The following is a 21,693-nucleotide window of genomic DNA, read 5'->3' as shown; positions in this document are numbered from 1 at the left end:
GCCACCATGTAAAGTGTCTTCCATTTCCCTTAGTTTCAAGCTTGAGTTTATGGCAATACACAGATTTCTGAATACACTTGGTAAGGTGACAGCATCTTTTCCTTTGAGAACAGATCATGGTGTTGCATGTGGATTGAACTGGATGCTGTTCAAGGTCCTTCCAAACCCAAGCCATGCTTTGAGTCTATGAGCAGCAAGTATTAAAAAAAAAGCAACTAAGCGTCATATAAAGCCAGTGATGTCTTCTTTAAAGTGAATACATATACATAAATATAAACCTCAGTAACAACCGCTGCACAGTTACTGGTTTTGTTTAAGCTTCTTTTTCTCTTTTTAGTGCTTGTTTTGTCTGCTTTGCTAAATATCATATGATTTAAGAACTTACCAAATGGCAGCATTAGTAATTCCTTCCTACAGAGCAATGCTGAACAGGCAGACTGCCTGTGAGCATTTTTCCATTACTTGCCTGCCTGCTTCTGTGACACGCACTTTTCTGCATGCCATAGAGCCATTTGAATGCAGAGCACTTGCACTTCTGTATAGCATCATTAGGATGAAGATTTGATTTTACTGCCTAAAAATACAGAGTACTATTCCTATAACCACGAACAGGCTCCATAAGTGTGAGGACAGCATCATTATTTGAGATGTGCTAGTGGACAAGCAAGCTGGGGTTTTTCTCTTTACAATACCCATCTAATTACAGCTGCAAAGTCTATGTGTAAGACACTTCCACACCTCTCTGTGAAAACAGAGGAACATCAGGCATTTCTCGTGTATACATGTTGCAGGTCACCCAGTTCTTCCCTGACCAGTTGTGTTGAACTTGCTTTAAAAGGGCTACTTACATTTTTAGACAAGCTTAAAACCCAAGTAACTACCGTTAAACACAGGTAAGATTTACTAAAAGATCCAATACCCACTAAATACTTTGTTTTAAGATGCACAAAGTTACACCTTTTGCAAGCATGACCTTTGCACAATACACAATATCAGCTGAGAAGTACATCAGTAGAATACATAACATGCTTTGTAATAATGGTCTGGAGATCTTTCTCCAGAGTCAGGCAGCCAGCTCGAGAAAGCTGTGTATCCAGTGAACATACGCTCTTAAATCAGAGCAAATCATCAATTCTGGGTTTAGAATCAAGTTTTTCTACAAAATTTCCATTTCCAAATATATCTTTGTCAGTCTTTTGTAAATATAACATGATTAATCTGCCAAAACGACCCTACACACTGATTGTCAGTCATCCACAACTAATTACACCCTCAGAAAACACCTGCTATAAGAGTTTGCAAAGATAGCCCCTGAAGCATGGTATATCCAAACTTTCACTGGTACAAACTTCTGCTTGAAGAATAATGATCAAAGAAAAGAACATCTCTTTAATCCTGACGCGAATCAGTTTCACTTAAAAGCTTTCTGCATTAGCTAAGAATTTGTAATGTGGATATTCCAGAATGCAACTTGACACTAAGACAGCAAGAATTCAACAATTAAACCAATGGAGTTTTGGTTTTATTGTGGTGGATTTTTCTTATCTTACATAATCCATGCCTCTAAAGACAAACATTCAACAAACGACACTATGTTCCACACTACACTGTAATGCTTTATCTTCATTTTCTGACTTCTTCTGTCAAAAATCTTAAGAGCACACAATTTCGGGTATTGCAGTTGTGTCACTATTTTAAAGCATCCAACAAAATAACCAAGGTGAATAATGCTAATTTAGCACATCTCCTACAAATACCGGTTGCTTTATGTCTGTAATCATTACTCACGGCCATCTGGCTTGATGCACTCATTAATAAATGAAACAATAAAAAGCTGTTGCATTATTGATTTGATAACTGCTGACATTTTAATTCCTGAAATGTCACAGCTTTACACTTCATATTCTTTTGTACTTCATACAGAGTCATTGCCAAATATTGTTACATAAACTCCTTACATTTTCTGACATACTGGTGTGACCCTGTAATACAGCATTTACACTGCCAAAAAAGAGTTTAGGAAGTAGTCTGCTTTGCAGTAATTGCAAATAGGAATTGCCACCTAGCCTCTTGGCATTTGCTTTCTTAGTTCACTGTGTATGGAGAGAACGTCAAACCATTCTGCTAAAGATTCTCAATAGTATTTCAATCCAAACAATGTCCGGAGAATGGGTTCTGGGTGAGAAATGTCTGTTTTCCAGCAATAATAACATAGAGACTGCAGACAAATGCCAGAACATAACAGCAACTTGCCTTCAGTTCTCCAAGTAGCCTTCTGTCTTCCAGGCAGTTTTATAGCTCAGTTTTCAACTGACCCACTAAGCTCAGTGGTATTGCTAAAAAGTATACTTACTCTCCACTCTAAAGTACTTTGACAGGTTTACTAATGCTACTGAATGCTTAAATATCATTCGGTCACGTAGGCTAATGAACTAAAGAGAGAAGAAAGAAAACAAAATTACAATAATAATAATAATAATAAATAAAAATAAATGGAGAATTGGGAATAAATCTTACTTTTTTAAATGGCTTTTGTGAAACACTTGATATCTGTACTGGGCTATTACCCTAAGAGGTAAAGATGCTCACAACCTTCCAATAAACAAGAGAAATCAAGAGAAATCAAACAGAACAAACAAGGAGATCCCACAGCCCTGTAAATCTACCTAAAATCAAATAATAATCTGCCCACCAAAGGATTAAATTCTGGGCTTTTTGTTGTTGTTGTTGTTTGGTTGGGTTCTTTTAATCTCAGTTAACTACATTTTAATCTCAGAAGGGTTCATCAACCCAGTTAAGTATTCTTAATTACTAGGAAACACTAGCGAAATTAAACAAGGCATTTGGCAAGATGACTAAGTCCTAAGTAGAAAACATGAAAACATGTTGGAACAAACCTGTTTACCACGCCACTCATGCCAAGTCAGATTTAATTCTTTGCTATTGAGATACCAATACACTCCTATAAAGACGTTCTGAAGAATCACAAACACCTGTTGTCCTCTATCACCTCTGACACAAGCTTGGAGAAAGGAGCCTATTATGACAATGCTATAGGAAAGGAAAAGCAGAAAAAATTGTTTTGCATTAAATTACACTGTGATAAATACATAATAAATGTTCTGAAGAGTCGCTCTACTTGGCTCTTGGGTGGTTAAAGTTTCTAGTAGTCGACCGAAATTAAATGTTGTAATGCTTTCAGTCATTCATTTGCTACCCCTGCCTAAGGCTGATGTGACTGCCAGTATTCACAGTAGTAAACAGCAGCAGATGAGAGGCAGCAAGCTGGCAGGAAGATGCCACAATTACTGAGACAAGCACACACACTATAGTAAAACTATAGTCTAAGTAAATTCCAATATACACTCACTTAAGAATGGATCCACAAACTACCTCAAGCAGTTTTAGATGGAACTTTAAAATTAAATACATCCTGACTTCTCTTTACATGATTTCTTGATTCTCAGACAATGTATGAATCACTCTTGAAGCACACAGTGCAAGAAACCTATTTTTGTTCTTGAAGACTGCCCACTCCCAAAAGCTTTTGGTAGCTGTATTTATTTTTAGAGGAATTACAGATGCACACTTTACATTCCTACACAATAGCATGAACAGAACCAGTATCTAATGAAATCATAAGTGCAGATATTTGGGGAAAAACCTCTGATTTGATCTCAGATACAATATACCAAGTTGTCTAAGACTGTATAATTTGTAATATACTTTCTAATTCTGCAGCTGTGGTTCTCAAGATATCTTCTACATTAAAAGCAGGAAAATGCAGGTTTTCTATCAGTAGCAGTCCCTCTTTAGAGCTGCAAAAGCTATGTTTTCAATTGAGATCTGGCCATTTTTGGCAAATTTTTACATATCTCCTCACTTTGAAAAACGTACTAAACTGCTTCTTTAACAGTAGCTAGTATATATCATACAGTAGGACAGGAGAAAAAGGTTTTAAACTAAAATAGGGGCAATTTATACTTGTAATATAATTTATATTTTATTGAATATAAGAAGTTGTGTTTTGTTTTTTACAATACAAGGCATTGGAATAGATTGCTCAGAGATGTGGTGGATGCCTCATCCTTGGAGACACGCAAGGTCAGACTGCACCAGGCTCTGAGCAACCTATTCAAGCTGTAGGTGTCCCTTTTCAGTGCACAGTAGCTGGAACAGATGACCTTTAAGGGTCCCTTACAACTCAAATCGTTCTATGACTCTATGACCATTGAAATTTGAGATGCAAGTTCTGTTATGGATCCAAGATAGATATATGTGAAAAAGAAGGGCTTTCCATTGCTAGAATCCACAAAAATGGGTCCAGAAAGACATTTTCCTAACAAGCTGTTTTCAAAGCCTTTGTCATTCCTCCTCCCTATCTATCCTGATCCAAAGATGCAACAAAGATACCTTTGTTGCAAGATGGCAGTGCACAGGTCATTCTGTGGAGTGACAGAATATGACCATATACTCATTTCACTTGAATGTTATACTAAAAATATTTCAAAGGACAAACATGATGGAAGAGAAAAAATGAAGACTGTTCTGAAATACCGCGCTCTTCACATGCTAGGGCTGCACTAAACATCATTGCATTCCTGAAATATAGTTCCTTGTTGTGTTAGAAACTTTGATTCAGCTGAGCTACAGATGTTCCCTGCTGTATCAGTGTGCTCCAAAAGAGCATGACAACAACCACTAAGAACTACTTCCTGATGAGAAGCATATCTAATTCAAATTAAACAGTAAAAAAAAATAAAATAAAATAAAAAAAATCAGAAAAACTTATTTTCCTCTTAGAACAAATTTAAGCTATAATTAAATGTGCATCTGAGATATTCCACCAAAAAAAATAAAACAACCTGATTTTAACAATAAATTTTTACCTGAGTAGGATATAAACATTCGTCTGGTTTTCCTGTATCCATAGGTTGCTCTTTACTCTTTCTTTGCTCAAGCCCTTCAACTCTGCAACAATAGTATGCTAGCAAAGAGAAATCAGGGATGATCAGGAAGATACTGAAATATCAAATTACTTCAACAAAATCTACATGTCCTCTACCACACTATGGTACAAAGAGTTTGTAAATACTGAGATATAGCCTCACCATTACATCCTGCAAACATTTTTTCCACACAGTAATTTACTTCCCCAATGGTATTTCCAATTTGGATTTGAAAAGTATACATACAGTCTTATACATATCACACAGACACTTTCAAGTAAACATAACATAATTTCAATGTGTACAGTTGGCCTTTATCATTGATTCCCAGTAAAGAGAAGGTTATAAGCAGCACTGAAATAGCCCTAATTAGCACACTACTCCTAGAGCTGAGCAACTACAAAGAAACAAACGTTACAATAGGAATAATTTAGTATTTTGCACAACTTAAAAGGAGCATCTATGATACCTCGACTTGAATTCTTTAGAACACAACCGACAAAGACTGTCAGCCCTTCAGTAAAAACTCTGCAGTAAAAAACATTGTCTTCCACAGACCCCAGCTCCCACCTCATCCCAATGAAGCAGCTTGGAGAAACATATTTGGACCAGAAGAAATCCATCATGTGAACTATAAGTAAAACTCTGACACTAAACTGTCTCTTACTTATAAAGAGTGAAAATAGCACTTCCCTTGCTGAATACCACATAGAACCAAAACAACATCACAGAGTAAATTGCTACAGCATATGAATAAAGAGATACACAATCTCCTGAAATATTAAAAACAAAACCCTCTCTTCTTATTCACCTCCACTTTAAATCTGCCTCTAAATAAAATATTGAAGCATTCAGTCTACAAGCTTTTTGTTCATACCATCTTTATCCTTGTCATGTGGACTGACCCCAGCTGGCAGCCACTCACACACACAGTCCTTGGGGTGAACAGGAAAAGCTAAAGTGATAAACCTGTGTCTCAAGATTAAGGCAATTTAATAGGTCAAGGAAAGAATGGGAAAACAAAAACAAATAAATAAATGGATGGAAAGCAATGCAAAGGAAAGCAATGCACTGACTGCCTTCCACAAGCAGATCCATGACCAGGTGCCAAGCAACAGCTGCCCTGGAAGATAACCCTCCTCCACTCATTGCTGAGCAGGATGTACAGTTTGGCAGGGACAGAGGGGACTGACACCAGCACACTCTATATGTCATAGAATATCTCAACCAATACAGGACAGCAACCCTGGCTGTCCTGCAAAATCCAAACATAACTGCTGCTCTGGAGCCAAGTGGTAGAAGAAAAACCTTTGTCTTGGTGCTCTGCAAGTACTGTTACATAAGAATAAAAACACGAGTGGGCTATCCACACTGTTCCAGCAGCAAAAACAGGTGAGGTAGAGGAACAGATTGGTCAGGGATATCGTCACTGTCCCTAGAGGTGTTCAAGAACTGTGCAGTTGTGGCACTAAGGGACACGATCAGTGGGCAAGTTGGGGGTGGATTGACACTGGACTTGGTGATCTTAGTGGCCTTTTCCACTCTTAGTGATTCTACAGCACCATAAGAACCACTACACAGAAAGCTAAATCCATTGCCACCCATATCCACCAGAGCCAACCCATAAAAGCACACAATGGCAACTTTTCTTTTTACTGGAGGCTTTCTGAAACCTTCAAGAAGTGAGAGCAAAGTACTAAATGCTAAAAGAACATCAGAGATCTCAGCAGGATTTTTCAATTACTTAATGCTCATCATCACTAGCATTTCTTTTTAATACAGACACTATTAGGCATAAAATCTTTCTTCTTTAAAGAGAATGCTACAAACTAGTGAACCTCTAAGATCTTCTCTGTGTTATTGCGAGAAATAATGATCACACAAAAAGTTCATGAATAAGAAAATGCACCAAGATAAATAGAGCCTCATAAATAAAGGAAGAACCAACTTCAAAAATACACCTATGGCAAAAGACTCTGAAGAAGGCTTTTCCTATAGATTAAAGAAAAAGAATTTGAAGATACAAATTTACTACAACTACTAGCTGCATTCATTCAACATTGAATAAGTCATCGTTCCTTCCAAGAACCATGCTCTGAACAACTACAAAGCAAATACTTCTATAAATATTTAGTTATGATTTTGTCTGCCTACTGATTGTTGCTACATTGATATTAATTCAACTACAGCTATGACTCCAAACCATTCCTACATGCATACATTATACAACTCCATGCAAACACTCATCTGATATGATAAACAGTGGCATCATTAGACATCACTACTACACAAGTACCAGTAACTTGCTGGGGTACTACAGAATCCCATCAGTGTTCACATCACTATTATATCTACCACAACTGGAAACACCTAGAACTATTCCCGAGATTGTTCAGCTATTTGTCTGTTCCTACCTTTAAAAAGTGATTTTTTAATAATTCTTTGTTAACAAAGTTAGTTGACTCTGTTGCATGCCCATATATTCTCTACGTTTTGCAATATAAAATTCTTTGCATGTTACTTAATGCTGTTTACCTACATAAATGAAAGAATTTATGATGCCGTTTAAAGAATCATGAATTGTGGGAAGGAAAGTAAAATGCAACAAAACTAATTTCCCAGCCTTTTTCATTAGTCCTCTCAATGAAATCTCCAGCCTACTTCACGTTTCCTGGGATACTTAGCAAGGTACATTACCACAACAGTAACCTACCATCATGTCCAGAGCCTCCACAGTACTACTCATTCCAGTCACCTCCACATCTCCTGTAGCCCTGCAGAGCTGTATCCACACTAGAACCCTGAGAGAGAGCTGTGCCTCATCCCACTCACTGGGTTTCAAGGAAGGTTAACCTTTTTCTGTCTCCTTACCAGTCTCTGACAAGGTGAAAGCCTCAGAAATAAATGGATATAATGGAATGCAGTCAGATCCATTTTATTTCTTATTTCATCTCGCTGATATAGGCTAGTTTGGCAATAGGGATCAGCACATTAGTGTAAAGACCAATATATTAGTTTATCAAAAGGAACGAGTGAGCACTCATTCTAAATCTTTCCACTTCATTTCTGGTTGGTGTGTCAGCAGCCTCATTTTTCTCAACGATTCTGCTTTTACAAAGGCATTAAAATCACAATAGACTCCTCTCATCTTTACAGTCACCAGATGCAAGAAACTTCTGCCTTGCATTTCACATATATCGCTTTGGGCTATAGTGCACCAAAAAAATAAAGTTGCTCTTTGTGGCATAACAAGCAATGGAAATTTTGCAAATTGGGGAAGAACAGCTCAAGGTCAACCAAAAGGCACAGCGATTAGCATTAGTTAGAGTTAAGGCAATTCTACAGCGTAAATTATTCAAAACCAATTATATTATACGATCGTCATCAAAACTTATGACCAAGGTACATTAATTGGCAAGTCAAATGATTTTTGTCTGTTTTACAAGCTGTGTTCTTCCATAAACAACTCAACAGGAAGAAAAATTGCATTACAAAGTTCTTCATCTCTTCTTCTTGACATTAAGGAGGAGTAGTCTTATTTGATATATTTCAGGTGCAAGTCCAGTGCTCCTGTCAAGAGCTGAAATCAAGTTACATCCTCCTTCCACTGTTCCCCAAACCGTATAAATCTTGTACAGACAGGTACAAAACCAATTCAGTTTCACTGACATGACTTGGACACTTCTGGTCACAATATATGTGGCTTCGCAGTCACAGTTAGGAAAAAAATCTTCTCACAGGCTTCAGCTGTCAGCAGAAGGGGCTGCAAAGAGTAATACACTGAAAGAAAAGAATACTGCTGTCGCTTCCTTAACTGTACTAAAGCTGTGACTAAATTCACGAAGAGCAGACACAGAAGACTTCGCTCACTTAAGACACCAGCATAAAGTTTCTCATAGAGCCATTTATTATTCACTAATCTTCCTTGAAGTTGCTGTTTTCCAGTAGATAAATTCAAGTAAATTAGTATGGGATCATTTAAGGCCACACTTGAACAGGAAACAACAAAAGTGATTCACACAGATTTTTCAACAGAGACTATGTATTAATACCGAACAGGCGTAATTCCTTGGTCTAATACTATTTTAGTCAAGAAAATAGAAATTCATTCTCCTTAAAGCTCTGGGTTTTTTTTTTCCCTCTGCCAAATTTAACTACTGCTCTGAATTACATCTGGAGGAAAAATACAAGAAATAGCTTTGATGTGACATTAGGAAATAAGAAGGAAGAAAATACTCATATTAACTCAATCCTTTATTTCTATGGGATGGTCACCTAAGTCATACTTTTTAGACTTACATGAAAAAGAACTATTCCACTAATTCCAACAAAATCTTCCGCTGCACTGTAAAGCTAATTAGGTACCATTAAAGATCATTAACTGTATGCCATATCCATAACCATTAATGCTGAAAACCAGAGAAAGCAGGTCTGGACCACCCTTCTGTGTCATGGCAGCCTGAAAATTCACAGTATCCACAGTATTTTGCTTTTGTCACTTTTTCCATTTACTTTAAGTAGTATGTAATACAAAATCCAGGAAGAAAACTCTCTAACTCCAATGTGGTGTTAGAAAGTAGCATTCCTTTATCCCTCACAATGCACACCGGGCTACTTGACAAGTAAGTACGTGCTCTCAGAGTTCAGGTTGTATATTTATACAGTTAAGACAAACATATGCAGTACTTTGGCCTACATATCCATTATTTTACAAGGTATCACAGATGTATGATAATGTCCCTTTGGGCATGCTCAGTGGTATTTAGAGTTTTCGAATGTCCACCTGCTTCTTCCCCTTTTTCCACCATCAATTTCATCACTGAACCCCTTGATTTTATTTATTTATTTTTTTGAATTAATATATTGGTTCTTAAATTAATGTACTAATCCCTATCACTAAGCAAACCAGTCTATATCAAGTAGAAGCACTTTAAATGGGCGCTGTTAAGTATGTTATGTTAACAGTAACTAAATTTGAAAATATCTGACTACTGGCTATTTTAATGGGATGTACTTGCATTAAAATCAATGAGGTGAACAGGTGATTTAAAAAACATTGAATTCCTGATATTAAAAGACTGATTCTTCCATCTTCCACCTGATTCTGGGCAGGTTACATACACAGCACAAATACTAGATTGACAGGTTTGTGGGTGTATTTTTTCCTCAACTTGACATCCATAGCAACGTCACCAGCCTAAATCTGCACCATTCATGAGCAATTTTACTGTCTACATGCACAGACATGATTATTGCATCTGTAGACTTTACTAGCACATCATCATTTTGTTTGTCAATCCTTGAAACAGTAATTTCTTTTATCTAACAGATAAATAGAAGTTACTTTTTACGTGCCTTTTCATCATTTTTTGGCCATTTCTACTTACGCACCTAAGGAGGCTGAGGGATGTCTATTCATTCCTCTAGAAATAAACCTATCAAATTCAAAGCGTTACTAGTTGCTACTGTTCCTAAGTTTTCTTTTTCAATTTGTCTTTCTTACCCTTAGAAAGTATTGTGTTCATTATGATCAAGTAAACAAACTAATAATAATAGCAAAGCCTAAAATGTTGTACCAACAACAATCATAATACCACAGTCTCTATGATAACAACATAAGCTACAACAGAGGGCCTATGAAAAGAATGAAAAGATGCATAAAATAGAAACATCTTCATTTGAAAGTACAAACAAGTCATTTTTAACAAATTAGGATAAGAACAGCTTACAGGTTCAGGTCTCAGTTCCTCTTAATTAACTTCTGTTTATCCATTACAAAGCTGCGTATAAAATCTCCCCACAGAAAAGTTCATATATTTTCTAGTAAAAAAAAAACAACCCTGAAATAGTTTATGAAAGTACACAAAAGACCTTTATTCCTTTATTTTATAGAATATTCAATCTTTAGTAGCCAGGTACAGTGACTTGACAAGGGGAGATTTTCTTAATAGCTTCACGAAACCTTGCAGAAATACTATTTGGAACTAGAAATCTCTAAGAAAATGTTGAGATAATGTAAGCAGCAGCTAATACATTGCCAACATGTACAAATACACCAGTATTTAGACTGAAAGACAACCTTTCAGCTGTATCATTTTCCCTGCAGTGTCCCTACAAATACTGACTGCACCAATGCAAAAGCATTCTGAGGACTGCATCGACTTCAGTTATAATGCTGGCTTTCATGACCAAGTGCAGCAGTTGTTCTGTCAGTGGGATTCTGACTGTGCTTGACTGAGGCTGGAGTTGAATTCTATCTGCAACCAAAGGGGGTTATGGTTTGGGTGTAGATATAATACTGAGAAACACAGTAGGCAGGCAAGCACACACTGAACACCCTTTATGGTGGGCAATGACCCATTCTCTGTAGCATCTCACCCAAGAAAGCATTACTTCACGGTACTGCCAAACATCTGAATTATCTTTTTGGTCAAGCTGTTACTCTATGACATTTACTCTTTTTCCCCGTCTTTTCCTGATGAAAGGGCTTTTCTGCTTCTAAGCAGCATAATTTTTTTATGTCGCTCTCCACAAGTCCCATTCTTTTTGCTCACTATCCTCCATGCATAACTCTAATGAAACTGTTCTGATTCTTCTCTCAGTGCTTACTGAAAAGCATTCAAAAAGCTTATTTCCTCAGGCCAGTGGAATAGTTCAAGAGGAAAATAATTCATTTTCAACAGCGTATCATCCTCAGGATTTTGGAGATAAAGGCCACCTTTCCCACTGCAGACTCTACTCACTCAAAGCCTCACTCTCATGTCCTCTTCCCAAAAGTATTTTTGAAGGAGAAAGCAGCTTTATGACACTAACTATCACAAAAATAACAGTGATTCTGATGCACACAAACATGAGACCGTCTGCCCTGTTGCAGTGCACTGGAAAACAAGTCCAAGGGAATGAGATGCAGTTCCCTCAGTTACAGCTGCGTGACCATGATCTTGTCACAAAGACAATGCCCTATAGCAAAGACAGTTGTGCTTCTGGTCTAATATCTCAATACTAGTATAAGGAAAGAGGAAAATGGATCTTCTGCCATGTTACCTGAAAATGACAAGACTTTCACAGTCAATCATTATCTGAATTGGAGAAACGTGTGCTTATGATTGCACACTGCAGTCCTGTCTCCACCTTATTTCTGCTACTCCTTCCTTCAGTGTTATGGTCAGTCTCTAAGGAAACTCCAGTACTATAGTTCAGTCTATCACAAGTCCCATCTTTCCAGACCTCTATTTCTGTCAAGCTAAGTTACTCTGCATCCTTCACTACTTATTAGTTCCTCCAGAAGCACCACTGCACTCTGCTACCTGTTGGAAACAGTAATTCCACTGCGGCATGACAGCTGCATTTCTCCAAGTTCAGTTTCCAGTAGCAATTCCTTCTCCAGGCAGCTGAGCAAACCTTTCACACCCACCTGTCAGAACCTCCAAATGCATGAGCCTCAGACACACTGCTTCCCTTCAGAGCTGTACAAACCATTTAGCTGAAGACACAGTAACAAGTGGGACACGTTCCTTTGCAGTCCCATCGTTTCAGTTGTGCCTCATTTACCAAGTTCTACAAGCCACACTTCAGCTCATAGACGAATTAGAATCCACAGTTTTAGTCTCTCTTTCAGAGACCAAAACAATTATATATTTCATGTCAGAATATGCCTGTCATCTGAGGGAACCTTGAGAATATTTCCTGATGCTAATATTTTATATACGGCTTCAGTGAATATCATAGCACTGAGGGAAATAAATGGAATTCAAGCTCAGTTAATGGGATTTCTCACTCCATTACCAGCCTTCTTTTTTCTAAATCTGAACTCATTTTCTGCCCCTGTTCCTTTCATCCTGGAATGGAAAGCTGGATCAGATATTTTGAACTCAGTTCCCTAGATATACAGTATATATCTTATATGTGTATATATATATACAGTTATAATACAATTCTTCCCCATAACTTCCCAGATCCTGTGGACTTGAAACATAGAACACAGTAGCGCCAGCACTTACCAGGAACAGTTCTGATAATTGAACCATTTGTCTAGATTTATCAAGAACTTCAATCCCTTAATTAATTTGAGCAGGTAAATGCAAAAGGAAAGCATCATCCACAAAAGTTATCTCAATTACTGCAGTCTGCGTAAACCAACTGTCCACTCTTAACATCAATTTCCTTTGTTAATGAAAAACAGTGAGTGGCAGAAGAGAGATGAATAGACTTATACCCCACATAAACACATAATTTTCTCTTCTCCATTGCCATGCCTTCTGCTCACACAGAAGAAATGAGGATTTCGGAAGGAGCTCTGCAGGTGTGTAAGAAGGAAGGCATTGGATTGCTCAGCATCACAGAAAGTAAAACAGTCTGAAACAGCTGATAGCTACATAAAGGCTGCAACAGGTTCCCACAGGAAGAGTCTGCAGGGAGCCCTGTTCCATACAGTGCAGTTTTCCCAAAGGAGCCAGCTTAGGTTTGGAAACAAGTCAGCATCTAACACTGTTTTTCACTTTCTATGTTAAGCAGGGGCTGCTCTTAAATACCTCAGCATAAGAATCCAGTCTTAAATACTCATTTGGAACAAAACATCGTTAAGTGCTAACTGAGCTGGCAAAGATATAATACTCACAATTAAAAGATGTCTCCATTTGGTGCATGGCCAGATCCACAGCAGGAATAAAGCTGCAGATGCCAGCTGATGATCTGAGATGGATCCATCTGAAACACAGTACTTCATTTCTTCATATGTTGGTAGGGAACACTGATTTTCACACTGCTGTGTAGTCATTGACCTCAGAGAGAGGCTCTTAAATTGAGCCTTAATATTGTTTCCTTCTTTTCTTAGTAGTATGGATTCAGACAGAATAGGCAGATTCTATTTTGAACTGAATCATCCTTCAGCCATGACAGACAGTGTGCTATGTCTAATTACTTACAGATACACAGTTTACTCTTTTGAGCTCCCTACTGAACTATCAGATAAACTGAAGTACAGCTTATGTGATGCCTGTATTCTTCACTTCTGCACATTAGGAGGCACATTGTCCCAGCACTCATCAAATTACCACCAACTGAATACACATCCTCTCAATCATCAGTAACCCCGCTCATGGTACACAGAGAATATCCCATGAAACACATTAAGTAGCAAACATTAAGAAAAGCAAAGGAAGGCCATTTTTATGGCAAATAAGAGCTTAAAATATGCAAATGACAAACTAGGACAGTTACGAGTGTATCTGGGACACTGTAGATTTGATAAATATTTCACAATTGCTACAGTACATAATCCATTCACTACTCATTAGGGACAAACACTTCAAGCTGTCACAGATGTCCTTCAAAAAATAAAAGCAAGGCCCACAAGCTCAAAAGCAAAGTGCTTTGTATCTCCTGGAATTAGATGGCTCTCGAAGAGATGAAAGGAAGGTAAGTTAGATTGCTTAGCATACCCAAGATGTTGTGTGCTTGGCAACAGGGTGCCACAAAGTCAGGACAGTAAGAACATGGGGTAAATATCCACAATTTTTGTTCATATGCAAGTTATAAAACAAATGAAGAACAGTATCAACATATGTGGCTACCACACACCTCAAAAGTAAAAGGTGAAGAGTAAAGGTGAAATGCTGACTCCCATAACATAAGTGACAGTTGTTTGGACCTTCCCAAAATTAAGTAAATAAGTCATGAACTTCTTCTGTGGGTCCAGAAACAAAGGAATTCTCCATTCAAAAATCTATCAGTGCTACAAGGATCCCACTGAATCCTGGTGATTCAGTGAACTCTGTGGATGGTACAGTGACTCCAGAGGTGCTAAACAGGCCTACCTTACTTCTTCGCTATGACTGAAAGTGATCAAATTGTTGTTTTAAAGCAACAGACTGTTTCCAGCTTTACTCCAGTGGAATCCTGCCAAGCCATTCAATATTCCCAATGACTACATGTCACTCAAGGAAGGCAAATGTCCATGAAGACTGCAAAACCTTCAGAATCCTTATAGAGATAAAATATTTCATAGCTCATGGTCTTGCCTCATTAAGACAGAGACTATTACAGATCTGTTGCTATTTCTTATAATGGAGAAGATTCCTGACAGCTTGAAAGCACCTATCAAAACTCTCAGTTTCCTATATAAGAGAGGCTGTAACTGCTTGAAAAGGTATTTAAAAGTAGATATTTTACTCAGAATCACAAAAACAATAACTCAATCAAGAAGTGGGAAAAGAACTGTGAGGGTCTATAAATGGATTCACTTATGGCTAAAGACATGCTTCTTCTCGAATCAATTTTACCCAAGTAACATATAGGAACAGTTTTATCCATGTGACCGCTATGGTTTTATAAACACAGCCTGAAGTTTTCAAGTGCCAAAGCAATTGTTAAGCAAAGATACAGGAGGAGGTAATGTCCTGATAATTACTAAATAGAAGTTTTCCAACTGTTTTACAACGCAACAAATTCAGGAAAGAGAAGAGCTATCTTGTATGCAACAACTAATTACATTGTATTTCTCTGTCTTAATGGTGACATTGGAGAGGAAGAAAATATTTCCTGAAAAACATGAACAGATGAAGTTAACAGGACACATTTCCTATAAATAATCACTTCATTTTTAGAAGCTATATATTCTTAATATTTATCTTCAAAATACTACATTTGGATGTGATATATATTTTAATGCAATACATATATATATAATGTAATACATATATATACACACACACACATAATCTACACCCAGAGCACATCAGTTTTTCAGTCTCAGCAATTCCATTTTCACACACATTTCTCATCTGCATTTCAATAAAAATTATTCAAAAGGGATGAGGATGAGAAAAAAGTCTTGCCATAAGGTATATATTAAATGGTTGCTATCATTCCCAGTCTTCTAGTTTACCAGTTCTAAGTTTGCTTTGCTTACTTCTGTTGTCGTTCACACCAACAAAATCACAGAAGCACTTAAAGCCTCAGGTATTGTGAGCCCAGCTATATGGCGCCAGCAAACCTCCCCTGTCTCAGTTTAAAAACATTCTCCCTTATCCTAACACTATCAACCCACATAAGCTGTCCATCCCCCTCCTGTTTATGATCATCTTAACGCCTGGCAAATTGTTTCCCTCCCAAACCCTTACATTATTCAACCAAGTTTTACAAGCATTCATAACAGCAACTGCAGAGATCCTCAAGAGTTCTCACTACAGTGAGGTTACATGGAGTGTACAGTATGATAAACACGTGTGCTATAACAGAAGCTATTTTGAAGGTGTAGCAAAGCCTGTGGTGTGGTACAATGTTTGGCATGGTAACCTCAAGAAGTCCAAGCAAGGGGACTACAAGGGGAAGGTGTTGCTTCACACATTCTTTCTTTTTCAGTGCTGCAACTTCTTTGACAATCAGGCTGGTTTTTAACCAGCTTCCACGAGCATTCATTAGAAACAGCAACAGAAATATGCTGCAAACAACTGGAATCATTAACCATTTAGGCAAAATACAACAGCAGGCGGAATGCTGACCTTACTTTCTTCAGATAGTAGGGAATAGTAAGAGTGCATCAGGAATCTGACATTTCTCTGCACTGCTTTGTATAGAAGCTATCAATTAATACTGGCAAATAAGGTATTGATAAATTCCACACCAACTTATTTCTTCAGCTCAAAAATCATTGATTGCTCTCATGATTCACTAAAACAGACTGTTTCAGTGAATACAGCAGAGATTTCAGCAGTGTTTTGTGTTTTTATTTTTCACGTTCCCTCTAATATGCAGTAGAAGATTAATTAACATGGGAGTGAAATGGGGCAAAGGTAGAAGATGGGTAAGTAACAGCACAAGATAAGCAAGCACTTCAGATATTATTTGATGCAATGACAAATTTTTCAGTTTATCCTATCCCACTTCTCAAAGGCACTTGCTGTTCTAATATGCCTGAAATAGCATCTATAACAACATGCATCTTAAACCTTGGTGCAATATTGAGACTGAAGGACAGCCTGAACAATCTTCTTTCAGGAAAATACATCACTTGTTTTCCATTCAGAGAATACTTACGGACCTGACCCTTACAAGACAGCCAGTGCAAAACCAGACAACAGGAAGCAATGATTTCTGACAACTTGCATAAAAGAGAATTGTCTGCAGATTGGTATATCATAAGGCTCACTGTCTAGGAACGGGTTGCTGTTAAATTCATTTTTGTAGAAGAAAGGATTACAAATTTAGTTGGGTATCCTTGTATTCAGCTGAACCAGTAGATGAGAACAGAGCAATGTCAGCAATACAATTGCCCTGAAAACAAGGAAAATGTTAAAAATTACATAAGTATCTCTGCTCCAGTTGTCCTGAGCAGAAATGCATTGTGCATGGCATAATAAGCAGAATATCAGATATCAGAATATCAAACTGCTACTTTTCACAGTTCATACTCAGACATGAGAAAAAGGAACAACACTGCTAGACCTCAGCCTAAGATTCCCAGAAGGGAAGTTTGCTTTTGGCCATCTGCTTGAGCATGTAACAGCAATATGGCTACAGATGGGGATGTTACCACAAGTATTTCTCACTCTTCCACCTCAAAATCCAGGAAAGGGAAAGATTCCCCCTACTCTCCTGTCAGTCTCAAAAGCAGTCACTTGGAACATCAGCCCTAAGTGTGTCGGAGATGAAAAGGAGTGTAAGTAAAAAGAAACAGCAAGTTTTTGAGTAAAATTCTCAATTTTTATAAGGCAAGTGGTTTGACGTTATATCCATCGCTTCAACGATGGTTGTGCAGTAGACCAAGTCCCATACCTTCATTAAGAAGCACCCATCTACCAGAAATGAGCACACTGATTTTCTCCGGATATAAAACAAAAGGTGGCATTTCACCTGAATTCTGGATTGTCTTCTAACATCAGCACCATAAGTCTACCACTGAATTGTTCTATTAGGAAAGAAAGTGTCAGCCATTTCACTGCCATGCAGATAAATTCTGCCTTTCACAACCCTGGTATTTACACATCCTTTTAAAGAATTGCTGTTTAGTAATATTAATATTGATACTAAAATGCATCTACTGGGCCAATGGGCCTATTCTCAACTATAAAATTCTATTTCAATCCAGTTTTCACCTGGCAAATTTCATGCTTGGACAGAAAAGTTCTGTGTTTTAAGCACATAAATGAAAAGACAAGTTTTGCTTCACACCAAGGCTCTTTGAGTTAGATATTCGTCATTCAGACAGCAAAACTCTTGGTGACCAAAGGCTTCCAGCTTTAACTATTACTATTCAAAAGAGGGTCCTTCTACCTAAAAACAAGCAAGTCTACTTTGACAAGATAATCAGAACCATGGATCTCAGTTACTGACCCAAATGAATAACTTCATGCAGATACTCCCTTCTGCAAATAATATTTTCCCCAGTTAGAAGGCTTATGCATCTGCATCCACAGAAGCACACAGGCAGAATGAGACCCTCTGCCTATTACACGCTCTGTGTGCAGTACAGTGGGACACATTTTTGTACGTGCCTCCAGTGCAGTGTGAATAAAGTAACTTGTATACAACCATCACTTAACATCTGCCCAAACAAAATCATCTGAGGAAATGTGAAAACAGGCAGGAACTGCAAGCTTGTTATAGCTCAAGCCATAAACCTGCGACTTGAGGCAAAGAACAAAACCTCACATATGACAAGGAAAAAAGGACTTCTGCTGTCCACAACCCCAATAAGTAATGCATACATTCATTTCAGCACTAATGTATTCAGTAGTGATACTTTGTTTCTCTATCAACTTACATACATAAAAAAATCGTAGTGGAAAACATTCTGCACCACGAGACAGGTGCTTCTCCTTACCTAAGCAATTTCACACACCAAGTATTAGACCTTGTGTTTTGCTAACAAAACTGCTCCTGACAACCTGCTACATTTCAGTCCAGCAAATGCATTAACTATGTTTCCAAAGAAAAACTACTGCTGCAGACAGAACCATCTTCAGCTGGAAGAGAATAAAGCATCATCTCTTTCCAATAGGTAGCATATTGGTAGCACTGTTTTGTTGGGTTTTTTTTGTTTTTTTGTTTTGTTTTTTTTTTTTAAGTTTCTATTATGAGTTGTTGAGAAATTACTCTAAGTTCTACATAGTAGTCAAAAATCAAGTGACTGTAGGAAGCTGCTGACCAGGATAGTACAATACCTCCAAACTCATAAATCACTAATGATATAGGAGAGGGTTGGTATCCTATGGAACACGATGACCAGTCTGGTATCAAAACCAAAGCTTCAGTTTATAACACATAAGGTACACTCAAGCAGAATTAAGTGAACTTCCTCACATCTATCATTTTCAGCCATCAATTAGAAAAGAATACAAATCATTGCGTGCAAAAGTTACACTCAAGAATATATACGCTCCTCCAAGTCAAAATGTTCACAGTTAGCATTCACAGGTCAGTTTCAAAGAATATATCACTTCTAAATGAGTAGAAATATTCATCAAAATTCACAAGTTTCACTCTTGGCTGCTAGTGAATATTTCCTCAGACTTATTCAATCAGAGAGGAAAGCTATCAAACACTTGTATGTTACAATCCTCTCTGATTTATGTTTCTAAGAGCCTTGGAGTTCTTTATATTGACTGGCACTGTGGTCTCTACATGACAAGTGTCACCCCAGCAAAGGTGCAGTAGGAAGGTAACGGAAACACTTTGATACTCCTCCCTTCTTCCAGCATTCAGGTCTTTTTCCACACAGCTTTTCCAATTAACATTTTCATGTGTTTGCATATGCACTGAGTGATTCCCCTGGTACCCTTCCCTTTGAATAGCTTGCAAACAGACTTTTTTTCCTTTATAAACTCTGTAAGTATTCAGACTTGAAACGTGTTTGTTTGTTTCTGCAAAGAGTAAAACAATCAAACAAACAAACCAACAGCTACAGGAAGATGTTTTATGAGAGATGAAGACTAAGGTAACAAGCATTTTCACGATGAACATACACATCCTCTGACAGCAGGCTTTCTGGGCTTAGAAAATGACAGCGTATTTACTACTATCACAGCAGAGAAATGCTACACTTTAAATCTAGGTTTATTTTCTCATCAGCAATGGGAATTTGGGAAACCTGGACTGAGAGCAGTGTCATTAGGACATATCAACTCAGCAGCCAGCATTAACCCTTCTCTAAACAAGACAACAGAGTGTAGAAGCTGCATCTTTCCTTGGCTGAACACATTATGCCCACAGCACAGTAAACAGACCATCTCTGAGCAAGTGGACACTATTTCATCAGAGCACTGAACAGTCGGAGTAGTTGTTATTTTCAGGCTGCAATAGGTTTTGTTCACTTTCTCAGTGACATGCTGTACTGCTTCTGGATTACATTAACTTTTTAACGTTACCTGGCATTGAAATAACACTGCAACACCTCACCTGTATCTCACAGTCAAGAAGATAAGCCATAAACCTCAGAGTCTTAGAGGATAAGCCATAGGCTCAGATGCAAAAGCCTGAGCTGGGATAAGATTACCTAAGTGTTTGTTTTTCTGTACTGAATAGGAGAATGTTAGTACATCCTTAGTTTCAGACTTCCTTATTTGCCATAAAGCACAGTATATGCTATTGCTGCTGTAGATATGAAGCTCATTTTTATAACTGTCTTGGTTTCATCTTCCAAGCTGTGGGTCAACTTGATCAGGAGCAGCTCTTTAACGGCATATGAAAACCCAGAGAGATCAAATAAAAGATTCAGTGTGTCTCAGAGGATCAAGAGGAGGAAGAAAACAAGAACCAGAGAAGATACTGGCGCTTTAAACTTCCAACCCCATCAGAAACTGAAACCTGTGATATTCCTCTCCTGAATACTGAGAGTAAAAGAATAAACAGCAAACAGAACAGAACTGTAAGCAAAATAGCTCTCTGTACTCACCTAGTGCTGAAGATCAGTGCAGGAAAAAGAAGCAGCAAGTAAGAAACAAGGAGGAATTTCATGATGTAGCCCCTCTGTTTCGTTCTGTTCCTCCACGATCCTCTTCACAGCGTCTCCTGCCTCCTCTCCCGACCGACAGACGACTATACGAGAAGAGCTCGGAGTGGGTTGTGAGCTCCGGGAGTGATGTCAGAGGCTGCGAGCTGCTGCTGCGAGCCCACAGCCTGCTCCAGGCGATCCGTCAGCGTGCTGCCTCCAGCCGCGTCCTGGAGGGTTTGATAGTGGTGGATGGGGAGGGACGAGCAGGCAGCAGCTGGCACTTGGCTCTGAGGTTACGGTAACAGTGCTTAGAGATTCCGCCTGGAAGAAGAAAGAAAACGTTATGAAAATAACATCATTTTCTAATTAAAGTCTTCATTTGTTTGAAGCACATCTATACAGGATCATGGCACAAAGGCAGGATATGCTTGAAGCAGGCAGCAAACAAATCAGCCCGACAGACTGGATCTGGAGAGGTATCACCTCTGCACAGCAAGAATTCACAAATCATTATGGCAGTTAGATATGAATTCACCCCATTGGCACGTCAAGTTAAAGAGGAGAAACAGATCCCAAAAATAATACTTTGAAATATTTATGTCATCTCTAACAGCCCCTCACTAGTAGAAGCAACTCAGAAGTCTTTAACAGCACTTCAGACTCTTTTTTTCTGCTTTACTTCACATTATTTCATGTGTTTTTATTCCATCTGTACTTGACCTTGATTTTAAAAATACAAGTAGAAATCACTGTCAATTGAAAATGCTTTCAAAATCCAAGCATTCTTTACTCTGTCACAAGTGAAGCTGACAA

General features: G+C 38.0%; 1 protein-coding gene across 1 annotated transcript in view; it reads right to left on the bottom strand.

Annotated features, from left to right (window-relative positions):
• The window catches only part of LUZP2 (leucine zipper protein 2), a 101,563-nt gene extending 80,265 nt beyond the window's left edge, over positions 1-21,298 (bottom strand). The window contains exon 1 of the mRNA XM_032445007.1: positions 20,842-21,298. Within this exon, the coding sequence (XP_032300898.1) occupies positions 20,842-20,903 (62 nt within the window). The 5' untranslated portion in view covers positions 20,904-21,298. The remainder of the gene's footprint in view (positions 1-20,841) is intronic.
• Between the last annotated feature and the right edge of the window lie 395 nt (positions 21,299-21,693).

Source organism: Coturnix japonica, chromosome 5 (assembly GCF_001577835.2).
Source record: "Coturnix japonica isolate 7356 chromosome 5, Coturnix japonica 2.1, whole genome shotgun sequence".
NCBI classification, from domain to species: Eukaryota; Metazoa; Chordata; class Aves; order Galliformes; family Phasianidae; genus Coturnix; species Coturnix japonica.
The sequence above is the reverse complement of the archived record's forward strand: the minus strand, read 5'-3'. Positions and strand labels throughout refer to the sequence as shown.